This window comes from Heterocephalus glaber, unplaced genomic scaffold (genome assembly GCF_053883595.1).
Source record: "Heterocephalus glaber isolate CG9 unplaced genomic scaffold, H.glaber_assembly_v1.0 deba00001472, whole genome shotgun sequence".
In the NCBI taxonomy this organism is placed as follows: Eukaryota; Metazoa; Chordata; class Mammalia; order Rodentia; family Bathyergidae; genus Heterocephalus; species Heterocephalus glaber.
The window spans coordinates 39,942,501-39,957,006 of NW_028258315.1; the positions used below are offsets into that span (position 1 = coordinate 39,942,501).

At 35.9% G+C, this 14,506-nt stretch overlaps 1 protein-coding gene and 1 pseudogene across 1 annotated transcript; both read right to left on the bottom strand.

Annotated features, from left to right (window-relative positions):
• Positions 1 to 4,306: 4,306 nt before the first annotated feature.
• On the bottom strand, positions 4,307 to 5,350 carry LOC101698127 (centromere protein H). The gene has a single exon (XM_013075781.3). The coding sequence runs from the start codon at positions 5,018 to 5,020 to the stop codon at positions 4,397 to 4,399; it is 624 nt and encodes a 207-aa protein (XP_012931235.3). The 5' UTR covers positions 5,021 to 5,350; the 3' UTR covers positions 4,307 to 4,396.
• Positions 5,351 to 13,038: 7,688 nt separating this feature from the next.
• On the bottom strand, positions 13,039 to 13,751 carry LOC101697753 (swi5-dependent recombination DNA repair protein 1 homolog pseudogene; annotated as a pseudogene).
• Between the last annotated feature and the right edge of the window lie 755 nt (positions 13,752 to 14,506).

Genomic DNA, 14,506 nt, shown 5'->3' on the forward strand with positions numbered 1-14,506 from the left:
TGCTTTCATTATTTCCCATAGATTCTGATATGTTGTATTGTCATTGTCATTTAACTGAAGGAACTGTCTGATTTCTTCTTTTATTTCCTCTATGACCCATTGGTTATTCAGAAGTGCGTTGTTCAATTTGCATGTGTTTATGAAATTTTTGTGGTTTGTTTTGCTATGGATCTCCAATTTCATCACACTATGGCCTGATTATATGCAGGGGATAACTTCAATTTTTTTGCACTTACTTAATCATGTTCTATGAGTGAGTATGTGGTCTATTTTGGATTATGACCTATGTGCAACTGAAAAAAATGTGTATTCTCATTTTGCAGGGTGGAATACTCTGTAAACATCTGTTAAATTCATTTGTTGAAGAGTTCAATTGAGTTCTACTATTTCATTACTTATTTTTAGTCTAGTTGATCTATCTATTTGTGACAGTGGGGTATTGTGGTCCCCCACTACAATTGTATTACTGCATATATGACATTACATGTCCATTGGTATGTATTTGTTTTATATAGCTGGGTGCATTAGTGTTTGGTGCATATATATTTTATGTTTGTCATCTCTTCATCTTGGATTGTTCCCTTTATAAGGATGTAGTGTCCTTCTATGTTTCTCTTAATCCATGTTGGTTTGAAATCTAATTGGTCTGCAAAGAGGATAGGTACTCCTGCTTTTTTTCAGGTTCCCATTGCATGGAGTATTGTTTTCCACCCTTTTACTTTCAGTCTATGAGTTTCATTTTGAATTAAGTGTGTTTCTCATATGCAACGTATTGTTGGATTTTGCTTCTTGACCCATTCTGCCAGTCTCTTTCTTTTGATTGGTGAATTGAGTCCATTAACATTGATGCTTATAAGTGATGCACATTAACTTATCATTGTCATGATTTTTTCTTTTTGTTGGATTCTCCCCCTTTACATTTAATTTCTTGTTGCACCCGATGCATTCATTCTGCTGTGCTTCCTGGAGTTGTGATTCTCATTGTCTGTTCCTAGGATACTGTCTAAAAATTTTTGGAGTGCTGGTTTGTTATTCATGAAGTTCCTAAGGTGCTCTTTTTCATCAAAGTATCTTATTTTTCCATCAATTTTGAAAGACGGTTTTGCAGGGTACATCAATTGGGTTGGGGGCTCTTTTCCTTTAGGACTTGGAATACATCACTCCAAGCTCTCCTTGCCTTGAGGGTTTGCATTGAGAAGTCTGCTATGATTCTGATGGGCTTTCCTTTGTATGTGATTTGTTTCTTTTCTCTAACTGCTTGTAGAACTTTATTCTTCTGTTGGGTTTCTGGAATCTTGGCAATTATATGCCTATTTGTAGATTTTTTTTTTGATCAAGGCTATTTGGAGTCCTAAAGGCCTCACTTATCTGTATGTCAAGCTCTTTTCCCCTGCTTGGGAAGTTTTCTACCATTACTTCTGTGAACAGTTTTTTTATGTCTTCTGCACTCCTGTTTCTTCATCAACTCCAATCAGTCTTATATTATTCTTCTTTGCATTGTCTAGCAGCTGAGGGATCGATTTCTTGTGATCCCTTACAAGTTTGAAGCAGTTTTTCTTTTCCTGATCACTAATTGAAATCTTGTCTTCTATATTTGAAATTCTGTCCTCACATTGGCTCATTCTGCTGTATAGGCTTTAATGGAGTTTTTAATCTCCTGGAAATCGGTTTGGATCTGTTTTATGCATTCCATTTGTTTGCCTTGTTGGGATTCCATCATGTTCCTGAGCTCCTCTCTAGATTTATTAATCATGTCTTGCACTAGGAGCACAATCTCTGCTGTTATCTGAGAAATTGTTTCTGATTTCATTTTGTCCAGATCCTCTTTTTTTGCCAGTTCAGGGAGTCCAGATGGTTGAGTATCAGAGTGTTCCATCTCATTTCCCATTGAGGTTGCTGTAAGTGATCTGGAATTTTGGTTCTGAGACTTGTTTAAGTGTCTTCTCTTTTCGATGAAGTGGGCGCCTGGTGCCCAAGTGGCTCACCTCTCCTTAGATGGGAGCTGTGGAACAGCGGCCTGGCAGCCCCTACCTCTGGGCTGGGAGTGATAGAATGGCAGCCCAGAAGCCCCTTCCTCTGGGCTGGCAACAGTGGAATGGCCTATTCTATTTCTATTGTGCTGTTGGCATTTGGAGTTTTCTGTGCTTTATACAAGGGCCATCTGCATCCCAGATCTCTATCTGCAGGATCTCTACTAGCATCTTTTTTTTTTAGAAGAGACAATCAATATGCTTGCAGACACTGTGAAATGCTCCTAGGGAGTAGGGGAGGAAATGGGATTAAAATTGCTGACTGTTGAAAACCTTTCCTTTTGAATATTATAAATTAGGCTGTAGAAATTACTAAGAAAGTATGGTTTGATTTGTACAGAGAAAGGAAAAGAACCAATAAATTTATAAAAGATAATTCCAACTGCTATGTGAAAAATTAATCATGAAATGTCTGGTTTGAATCTTCAATGTCCATCAAAACCCACATGCTAAAGGCATAGTCTCATACTTGGAGCTATTCGCAGGTGGGGATTAGTGGGAGATCCTCTGGTCTTTTTGAGTGTGCCCTTCAAGGTGTTATTGGGATGCTGTGCCTTTCTTTTTCTTTTGTATCTGTAGTGGTTAATTTATGGGTTGTCAGCTTGAGTGGCATTGACCCTTCCACCTCACAGTGCAGATCCCTCAGTCTTGCAAAGCAGATCCTTCAGCCTCCTAATGAGGACTCATACAGGACATTGCTGTGGGTGGGTTATAGTCCTTCGTCTGGATCCTTTGGATCTCTGGGGTGTGGAGAGATCTTTTGCACTCTTCTATATTTGACTCTGTGAGCGGTCATTTTAGGCCAATTTGTAAATTTCTGTGTCCTGCATTAAATTGGATTCAGAGCATTGCAATCTTTTGTTAAGTACTGACTCCATTGCTTGGAGAGTAACTTTGCTCTACAAAACACTTCTGCTATGACATGCTGCCTTTTCACAGGCCCAAAGCAACAGAGCCAAGAAATTATGGAATAAAACCTCCAAAACTATGAGTCAAAGTAAACTTTTCCTCTTCTGAGTTGATTTTCTCAATATTTTGGTACAGTTACAGAAAGCAGATTAACACAAGGGAAAAAGAGTGGATACATATTTCATTTGTTTGGTTTTATAGTCGTCCAGGAGAAAGAACTGGCACATGGACTTGAATGGTGGTGACTTGCAGTGGTAGAGGTGATAACAGTGGAACTCCTGAGAGAAATAGCTGAGATGAGAATAGATTTTAGTTTCCATCAGCTGAAATGGTGACACTTTGTATTTGATCACCTAGAGAAAGTGTGGTGACAAGGCTTTACCTTGGCAAGAAAGAAACATTGACTAAGATATAAAGATATCACTTACTAAGAAGTGTAAGGTCCAAATGGGACTGGAAGAATTAAGAGATTGATATAAAATGCTAACTAGAAGTCCAAGCAAATAACTGAATATACAAGATTGGAATTCAGGTATCCATGGAAATGGAGATAAATTTGAGGATGTCATTTCAGATCATACCTGAATACAAATTTCAGTTTTCTGTGGCTGCTATAACAAAGTGCCTCAGAGATGTTTAACCAACAGAAGTTCATTGTTCAAAGATTATGGAGGCTAGACCTATGAAATCAAGATGTTGCAGGACTGACTATTTTTGAGGAGAAGAGGAAAAGGGGTGTCTTGTCTTTCAACTTCAGCTTCTCATGGTTTTCTGGCAATGTTAATGTTCCATGGCTGGTATAATCATAAAACCAGACTGCTTTCAACTTTATGTTGCATTCCCCTTTTTTGTCTATGCCTACATTCCTGTTTCTATGAGGACACCACACCAGTCATTTTGGACTAGTGGTTCATATTATTCCAATATGAACTCAACACAATATAATTCAACATATCTGCAATGACCATACAAATATTAACAAACATTTTTAAACAACTTTTTTATGATCATCACAATTTAACAGTTTGGATGCTTCTCTGTATTTTGATTGACAAATGCATAAATACACATAAGTATTACAAATAAAAGCCGGGACTGCCAGGAATATCCAAAAACAGTCCATATTCATCACAGTTTGGACCAGATAGCTTTTTTCTATGACTAAGATTTTCTCCCTTTTTTTTAGTCACTTTACTGTTATTAAAATGAGCAATTCTATGCTATAGTGTTAACTCAAGCTAAAAAAAGAATTATAGCATTAGGATAGTTCCAAAAACAGTGGAAATTCATTTCACCTGAAACTTGCTACTTAAATGACATATCAAAGACAAAAACCCAAAAATGCAAAATACAGTTCTCTGCTGGCCTTGAACTTGCAGTGATCCTCCTGCCTCAGCCTCCCAAGTGCTAGGATCACAGGTGTGTTCCACCACACCTGGCCCAAAACAGAATTCTTATTAGATCATGGTGAGATCCTTTTCAAGCTCCAGAAGAGTTTCTCTGAGGGCTGGATCCACTGCCCAGTTGACTTTACTCCCCAAAATGAGGTTCTGGAACACATGTTGAATAACTGTAGCAATCTGTATCTCCCTCTGTAGGCTTTGTTTCATGGTCTTTATCTTGTCTGAATTTTCCATACTGGCCAACTCCTCTTTCTGTTTGTTCTTCTCAGTTTGTATTTCTAAAAGCTTACTTTCTGAAGCTTGTTTTAATTGAAATCCCTTCTTTCTAATATCAAGTAGGTTTTCTTCTAATTTCCAAGATTCCTGCTGTAATTTCATTACTGATTTATTTAGCATTAATACTTCTTTCATGGTATCCATGAGCACACTGTTCCCAGTATTAATTTTTTCCAGGTCGTTTTTAAGTTCAGCTGAAAGTTGTATCTTGCTCAATGCAAGACTTTTAATTTCCAAGGCAATTTTTACCTCTTCAATTTTATTTTGCAGGTCTTCAACTTTAGCTTCAATTTGTTTTTCTTGTATGATTTGTTCTGGAGTTTTTTCTTCATTTGCATCAATTATTGACTTATATTCTAAGAGTTGTTTTGTTTGTGGTCTCAGCCTGAACAGCAACGCCATGCGGTCCTCCTTGCGTGCTTCCTGGGTGCCTGTGACCTGCAGCGGCCCGCCTGCCCCTCCGGGGTCTGAGAAAGCCACCCCTGGCGGGTCCTCTGTCTGCTGCTCAATCACCGTCTGGGCGGCTCCAAGAGATAACCAGGGACAGTCAGAGGTGGCTGGGAAGACGCCGCTTTTCCCTTCACAGAATCAAAGCCAGCCACTTTAAAACAATTTGTGTTTTTCACCCTTGCCCAGCCCTCCCTTCAACCCCTCCAGTCCTCCCTATTTACAAAGATTTTGTTCCTATTTTTCCACTTTCTCATATTAATTCCATTCCCTTCTATCCTTTCCCCTAGCCCTCCCACTTCCTTCCCCTTTGCCCCTTTTCTTCCTATTTCACATTACCTATTATACATTTTAGTCCTTATGTACACTTTCAGTTTCTCACACCAGAGAAACTATTCGGTATTTATACATGTGTGTCCTATTTATTTCACTTAAGAGTATCACCTTAATGTGCATCCACTTAGCTATAAATGTCTCTAATTTCTCATTTTTATGGCTGAGTAGTACTCCATTTTATTTTTTAAAAACCACATTTTCGTGATCCAGTCTCCAGTTGATGGGCATTTGGGCTGTTTCCAAGTTTTAGCTATCACAAACTGTGCTACTATGAACATGGGTGCACATATATCACTGTGGTATGATTCTTTTAATTCTTTGGGGAAGATACCCAGCAGTGGAATAGCAGGGTCAAGTGGGACTTCCAGTCCTAGTTCTTTGAGATATCTCCATACTGATTTCCACAGTAGTTGCACCAGTCTACACTCCTACCAGCAGTGGAGCAGGGTTCCTCTTTCCCCCAGCCCTGCCAGCATTTGTTATTGGTTGATTTCTTGATAGCAGCCATTCTTTCTGGAGAGAGGTGGAATCTCAGCATTGTTTTCATTTGTATCTCTTGAATGATGAGTGATGTTGAACATTTTTTCATGTATTTATTTGCTATTTCTACTTCTTTGTCTGAGAAATGTCTGTTCATTTCAGATGCCCATTTTCAGATTGGGTCTGTAAATTTGGGAGGTCTGATCTTTTTAAGTTCTTTATAGATTTGAGATAGCAGGCCTTTGTCTGAGGAAGAACAGGTGAAGATTTTTTCCCGCATTGTGGATTGTCTTTTCACACTGTTGCTGGTTTCTCTTGCTGTGCAGAAGCTTTTTAATAAGAAGAGATCCCACTTGTTGATTGTTTGTGCTAGTTCACAGGCAACTGAGGTTATGTTCATAAAATCTTTTCCTACACCTATGTCTTCAAGAGTTCTACCTAACCTCTGTTCCAACTGGTTCAGAGTTTCTATTTTAATATTTAGATCTTTAATCCATTTTGATTTTATTTTAGTGCATGGTGAGAGATACAGGTTTAGTTTTAATCTTTGGCAAGTTGAAGCCCAATTTTTCCAGCACCATTTATTTAAGAGGCTATCTTTTTTCCAATGAGGGTGTTTGACTCCTTTATCGAAGATGAGATGGCTGAGTGTGTCTGGCTTTGTTTCTGCATCTTCTACTCTGTTTCACTAGTCCTCAGGTATGTTTCTTTGCCAGTACCATGCTGTTTTTATCACAGTAGCTTTGTAGTATAGCTGCCATGTCTCTGTTGCCTAAAATTGCTTTTGCTATTCTGGGTCTATTCTTGTTCCAAATGAAATTTTGGATTGTTTTCTCAAGGTCCATGAAGTATGCTGCTGGGATCTCAATTGGAATTGCATTAAATCTATATAGGAGTTTTGGAAGTATGGCCATTTTCGCTATGTGAATCCTTCCTACCCAGGAGCAGGGGATGTCTGTCCAAGAGAGATTATGCAAAGGTGCACATTTACAATGATGAATGTCATTATATTGTATACCGAAAATGTACCAACGAGTAGAATGAATAATCGACAATGCAAAATAGAAAGAAAAGGTCCAAAGGGGTAGGGGTAGTGGGAGGGGCAGGGGAAAGGAAAGAAGGGAAAGGAAAAATGATGAGAAATGGAAAAAATGGAAATAAAGTCTCTGTAAATAGGGAAGGGTGGAGAGGGTGAAGGGAGGACTAGGAGTGAGGAAAAAATAAGAACCAAGATGCATTATGTAAAGGTACAATTCCCAATGAGAAATGTAATTGTGTTGTATACCTAAAATGTACCAATAAAAGAATTTAACAAACAAAAAAAAGAATTAAAAAAAATCAGATCCCCCCAAATTCAAAGACCCAATACAAAAATGGGCATCTGAAATGAACAGACATTTCCAGACAAGGAAGTGAAAGCAGCAAACAAATATATGAAAAAATGTTCAACATCACTCATCATTCAAGAGATGCATATGAAAACAACACTGAGATTCCACCTCACCTGAGAAAGTATGGCTGCTATCAAGAAATCAACAAATAACAAATGCTGGCATGGTTGTAGGGAGAAAGGAACCCTTCTCCATTGCTGCTGGGAGTGCAGACTGGTGCTACCACTGTGGAAGTCAATATCGAGATACTTCAAAGAACTAGGACTGGAAGTCCCATTTGATCCCAGTATTCCACTGCTGGAGATCTTCCCCAAAGAATTAAAGGAATCATACCACAGTGATATATGTGCACCCATGTTCATAGCAGCACAGTTTGTAATAGCTAAAGCTTGGAAGCAGCCCAAGTGCCCATCAACTGGAAACTGGATAAAGAAAATGTGATTTTTTTATAAAATGGAGTACTACTCAGCCATAAAGAATGAAAAACTAGTCATTTACAGCTAAATGAATGCATATCGAGGCCATACTCTTAAGTGAAATAAATAGGACACACATGTAAATATTGAATAGTTTCACTAGTGTGAGAAACTGATAGTGTAAACAAGGGTTAAAATGATTAAAATGAACAATTGATAATTTGAAATAGGAAAAAAGGTCCAAAGATGAAGGAGTGAAGGGAGGGGAAGGGGATAGGAAAAGAGGGAAAGGAAAAACTATGAGAAAAGAAAAAAAAATGGAAATGAAATCTATGTAAATAGGGAAGGGCAGAGGTGGTGAAGGGTGCACAGGTAATGGGGAAAAAAAAAAGAACCAAGATATATCATGTACAGGTACAAACACCCAATGATAAATGTAAACAAATTGTATACCTAAAATGTACCAGTAAAAGAACTAAAAAAACCCCCCAAAAAACAAAAAACAATTTCTGTCTCCATACAATTAACCATTGCTTTGGGGCTAGGGAAATTATTTGCAAATAAGGTTATATTCCGGGGTATTTTAAGATCTTTAACATATTAATTTGTAGGGGATAAAATTTAACCCATAGCAACATGCAATAATAATATAGATTGCTTTTCAGGTAATGGGATTGATAATAATAGAAAATATAACAAAGAATGGAGTGTTTGAGCACACTAAAATTTACAAACCAGTAATGTGAAGATCAGAAATAGACAAACCAGTAAAGGATGCTGTTGAAAAAATAAGCACAGCGTTGAATGAAAAACCACAGGGAGTTTTGGTCCAAAAATAAACCCTAGAAAGTGTTTCAGGTACAAAGAAATGATCAATTCTAAAACACACACTGAGAAGAAAGATATTGAGAATTGCCTATTGGCTTCACCAGGATTGAGGAATTTGGTGCATTAGATAAAAGTGTTTGAGATAAAAGTCTGATTGAAAAGAGTGTAGGAGAGAAAATGAGACATTCAACAAAGTAAATACAGAAAACCTTTCTTGAAGAGCTTTCTAAAACAGAAAAGCAGAGCTATCAGAATCTGTAGATAAAAAGATTTTCCTGAATAATATCTTTGAATATATATTAATTATATTCTAAACTTTGATAATTGTGTTTTTATTTTTGCTTCTTGCTTATTAAATATTTCATATTTCTCTATAATCACACAAATTTCTGTGTTGTCTGAAAGATAAATTTTAATTATATATTATCTGTTGTGATAATTGCACATACATTATAACATGAGTAGTTATTCATTAAATAATTAGCAAATAACTACAAATTATAGGTCCAAATTTTGTTATATATGAATTTTTATTTATTTAGCTAATATATATATAAGAACTATAGGTGAGGCAGCCAAGCTAAAAATGTAATAAGTTTTCTTCCCACATGTACAATTTTAAAAGTATATACAATGTGCAATTATAGCATTTAAAATTTATTCCAGAGCCCACATATTTACATTATTGTTTGAGATAGAATATGAAACCTCACTTTGTAAATGAGTTGATGCACCATACAAAGATAATAATGAATATTTGTGGCATAATTATAAAGCTTATTGAATAAAGCTACTATATAAATTTTAAAATGCACATTTAAAACCAATACGTATTTCTATAAAATTAGTAATAGGATTAGGGGGTACAGAAACTTAATAAACATGTCTTATAATGAAATGCACAAGTGAAAGCTGGTTTATATCTGCTGATTCCTAACATAACCTATCTAAAGTTATTTCCAAAATCATTAGAATTAAACATCTTTTTCTACAGCTCACACCCGTCTTCCTGAACATTAATGCAACTGAAAAAGTTACACTGTGATATTTTCTTCTTTAATTGAAACAAGATACATTTGGGACATCTTGATGCCAAGTTAATAAATCCTGAGAAAAGGATTTAACATAGGAAACATGGGTATAAAGTTGGAATGGACTGAACTGGCTCTACTCTAATGAACTGTGACATTTAATTCATAGTGGCAGAAATTACAGCTTAAATCCTGATTAATCAGAATGGAACTAAATTACAAATCACTAATCATGACTTTCTCATTCCCCAAAAGACTTAAAAATAATGCAAAGAAACTCACAGTAGGACATACTAGTTTTACATATATCACATGTTTTTGTTTAGCAGGGACAGGAAGGAAAGAGAAGAAAAATTAATCCTGGGTTAAATTTAAATCCCTATTCTTTCATAAGTGGCACTTGACTTTTCTAGATATGTATACATGTATGGAAGTATAAGTAATCAATGCTTTTAAAAAGACTCTATCTAAAAAAAGCTCTCCCTAGTTAAAGTTCATGCTGAGAAAACTATACAGCCTCCAGGAAACTATTGTTTCCCACCTATTTCTCCTTGTTCCCATTTATTGACTCAGCATGATGAGATTGCCAAAGCTACTAAGAGAAAAAGAGAAGGACAGCATCTCCAACACACAGGCACTGGTTTGGGAATGCCACACACCAGCAGCATTTGCTGAACAGCAGTTGACTATCTCCAGCAATAAGTGGCTGTCCTCATAGGTAGAAAAAACAGGCTATAAAGTTAAGTTTACTGCTCTTCTCCAAGTATGAAGGTGGCTCGGAGGCACCTCTGTTCTTAATTCAAGTCTCTTTCCCCAAATCACTGTCTCTCTCCTATAGTCCCATAAGAATTGTTAGTGATTTCCAATTTTCTGGGTTAACTAAGGACAAATCAATAAAACAAGAAAGTAGAGTTCCAAAATAGTCCCCCAAATCAGTGATGTTATTGTTTGCATCTAATGTGTCCCACAAAAGGCTCATGTGTTCAGAGGTAAGGCATTTTGAAGGTTGTTGTCTATATAATCACCAATGGATTAACCCAGCTATAAATTCATATTTGAATTTTTGTTATGGGATCTGGTTAGAGAAAGTGGGTCACTTGGGGCATGACCTGGAAAGGTGTGTTCTTGTTCTCAGTGCCTCCCGTTTCTCTCTGCTTCTTGGCTGTAATGGGATGAGCAGCCTTCCACCTCAATAACTTTCCACCATGCTACTTCTGCCTTGTAACCATCTCACCTTGGATAGAATCCTCTTAAACTGTAAGCCAATTAAACCTGTCCTTTATGTAGTAAGGGTAAGCAATTAAAAGGCAGCTAATATACGCGGTTAACTAATCTGAAGAAATGGAAGTAGAACAGACTGCCAACAGGGTCAAGAGAAATACCTGGGGCAATGCAAGATTTCTAAAACTGGGTTGCGAGAATTGTTCACAAGTCTATAAATTTACTAAAAGCATTGTATTATACCCCAACAATGGTTAGGTTTTATGGTATGTAAGTTAGGCTTTAAGAAAGCTATAAAAATATGTACTCCCAGGGTTGTCGAATTCTTTTGTTTGTTAAAATTACGTTTATCTTTACACATTAATTTGCTTAAAAACATTTACTGTATATTTAACAAGAAATAAAATATTCTGTTTGTTGGAACAAGTGGTACTAATATATAAACCTGGAATCAATTTTTTAAAAAAATACTGTAAACATTCTTCTTCATTTACAATTTATATGTATAAGTATTTGTTCAATGACCATTATTATGTTTCATTGGGAAACAATATTAACATATAGTCAGCTAAAGATTAAAATGTAGGCCCTTTTTATCATCCTGAATACCCTAATTATAAGCTTTCCTGATGTAATACCACTTTATAATAACTTTAGGCAAAATAGTTTTTCATTTTCACATTCATTCAAAATGAGTTTTCTCATTTACTACAATACTTATTACTTTGTCTTATAGCTGATCAGGTATCTATTTCTTCACTAGTCTACATGCTTTCTAGAGCAGGACTTATGTCTTGTCACAAAGAAATATAAAATTAGGTAATTAATCTTTTACATATAGTTATTTTTGATAAAAATATTAAAATATGGCTCATATATAATATGAATAAAATATAATAGATGCCAGATGCATTGGTAAAGAATAAATTTGTTTTCCTCCTGGGTAAATATTATGAAAACAAGAAAGAGAAAACTCTGGCAAAGAAATAATTTGTTTATTATATGCCCCATTACATTTTAAATCTAGTCATGCGAAAACTATATAAAAAGGTGATCATGTTGCAGCCTTACAGTGATAAAGTTATTGCTTACAGCGAAAGGCAAGAATGATCTTGTTTTCTTTGATGTCTCTTTTATCTGGCTCATATTCATATTTTTCTATACCCAAATAGCTACAAATATGTAACAGCTAGGAATAAATTTAACTAAATAGTTAAAAGATTTCTATAATGCAAGCTATAAATCATTTATGAGAGAAGATAAAGAGGGTTTAAAATTGGAAAGACAGTCATATTTGTGGATTAGAAAAATCAGCATTGTTTAAATGGCCATACCACTCGAAGCAATCGACACATTCAGTGCAATATTTAGCCAAATACTAATGACATTTTTAAAAAATATTTTGGACATAAGTTTAATTATCTGAGATCAGCAGATGACAAGATGTAATAAATGAATGGAAACAAGGTTCACCTCTCTCTTAGGAGAGAGGTGAGAACTTTTGGACCAGTTTAGGTTTAGACATTCACCAGATTGGACTAACACTGAAAATAAGACTTTTTGTCTTAAAAAGCAAAACAATATATTAAAACTGGTTCCCAGGACTGTCCAAATTAGTTTTTAAACATAGTTTAAATTTGTGTGTGCACGCTCAGGCACATTGGCACTTTCACTGCATCCCTCACCCATTGATTCATTCATTCATGTATTTGGGGATTGAACTCAGGGCCTTTGCATTGAGCTCCATCCATGGCTCGAAGGGCAGGGTCTTGCTAGGTTGCCAGGCTGAGCCCAAACTTTTCATCCTTCTTCATCAGTCTCCCAGGATGCCCAGATTACAGATAGGCAAGTGCCACCAAATCCAGCTTTTAACATGTCTGTTAATGTCAAATTCTCTTTGTTAAATCTATTCAAAATACTGTATGTCATTTTAGGACTTAATTTATATGTCTTTAGAGTACCCTAAATTGACAGTCAAGATACCTTACATCTAATGCAGTGATGGTGAACCTTTTAGAGCTTTCAAGGACACAAACAGCCCTCTGTGGCACACGTGCCATAGGCTCACCACCACTGCCCTAATGGCTAACATCTTTCCCTTAAAATGTCTAAGTGTCTTTTCATTAAGTTGTCATTCTCAAAGATTTACTGGAGAGGAGCCAAGGGTATGGCTCAGTGGTAAAAGCGCAGGGACTAGGTTTGATCTCCCAGTCAGTACTGAAAAAAAAGAAAAAGAGAAAGAAAAAATATTCTGAGAAAAAAGTTATTAATTAAGCATCTATAAATTCCTCTTCACTTCTGTGATAGTGTAACAATTTATCATCTAACCCATAGTGGTCTATCAAGTGAGTAAGGCTTAGTTTTTTGTTCTCTTCAGACATAGCTGACTGCAACTCATAAAACAACAGCTGGCTATAGCTTCTCCACTTCTTTATCAACAACTCTAACCGTGAGAGGTCATTCTTTGATCTATACATTTTGACTAGTTTTAGCCTCTGAAGGTCTTCCTTGTCCTGCACCTGCTTCACCAATATTATTCTTTCTTCCTTTAATCCTTGTTCAAGATTCTCATTCACAGAGTCTTTCTGAAGAGCATTGTATGACCTAGTATCAAGTGAATTAGATTCACATGCACTGATATTTTTTAGAGTATTTTTCAAGTATGAATTTTCTTCAGATTCACTATCTATGTGTTTAAAACTTTCTTGAAATTCCAAACAGTTTTCTTCTGTTGAAGATGCTGGTTTCTCAGAAAAGTTCTCATCATTTTCTTCACTCTCTATTTTAAGACGTTTTACTACACTGCAACAGGAATTAAATGAAAATCTTGTTTTCCATAATCTTTCTTTAAGTGTTGCACTCATGGCACTTTCCGTGAATTATTTGTATGGGGAGATGGTGGATTCTCATGGGCCTGTGGAGTGCTAGGTAAAATCACAGCCGAGTCTGATGGGCTTTCCATACTGGAAATGAAATCTTGGTTTACTTTCCTCCACAGAGTGCCGATGTCCCGTGCAAGCTGCCTCCCAGGCCAGAGAACCACCACTAATGACATTCTTTACAAAATTGTAAAACAACATTAAAATTTGTTTGGAAGTATAAAATCCTAAATAGCCAAAGTCATTTTGAACAAAAAGACTAAAAGAGAAGGAATTACACTATCTGACTTCAACATATTCTACAAAGTTGTAGTAATTAAAACAGCATGGAAAATCGTAAAAAGGAGACACATAGACCCATGAAACTGAAGAGCAACCCTAGAAGTAAACCCATACATCTGCAGCCAATTTATTTTCAACAAAGGTGTTAAGAACATACTTTGGAAAAAGGGCAGTCTTTTCAATGAAAGTACTACAAAGACTGGATATTCACATGCAGGGGAATGAAAATAGACCTCTGTCAATCCCCAGTTACATGAATCAATTTAAATGGATTAAGTGTTTAAACATAAGACTTGAAACTATAAAACTATTAAAAGAAAATATGAGAACCACAATGACATTGTAAAGAGCAATTTTTTAAAAGAAGATCCTAAAATGCTTAGGAAACAAAACCAAAATAAACAGAATGTGATTATATCAAACTAAAATACTAAGAAACAATCATCAAAGCAAAAAGACAACTTATAGAATGGGAAAGTGTTTGCAAACTATGCATCTGACAAAAAATTAACATCCAGAATATATAAGGATCTCCAAAATCTCAATAGCATATAACAAAATAACCCATTTTAAAAAT

What these genes read in the sequence shown, in the direction of transcription:
- LOC101698127 (XM_013075781.3), bottom strand. Translation starts at nt 5,020, where the DNA reads ATGGCGTTGCTGTTCAGGCTGAGACCACAAACAAAACAACTCTTAGAA.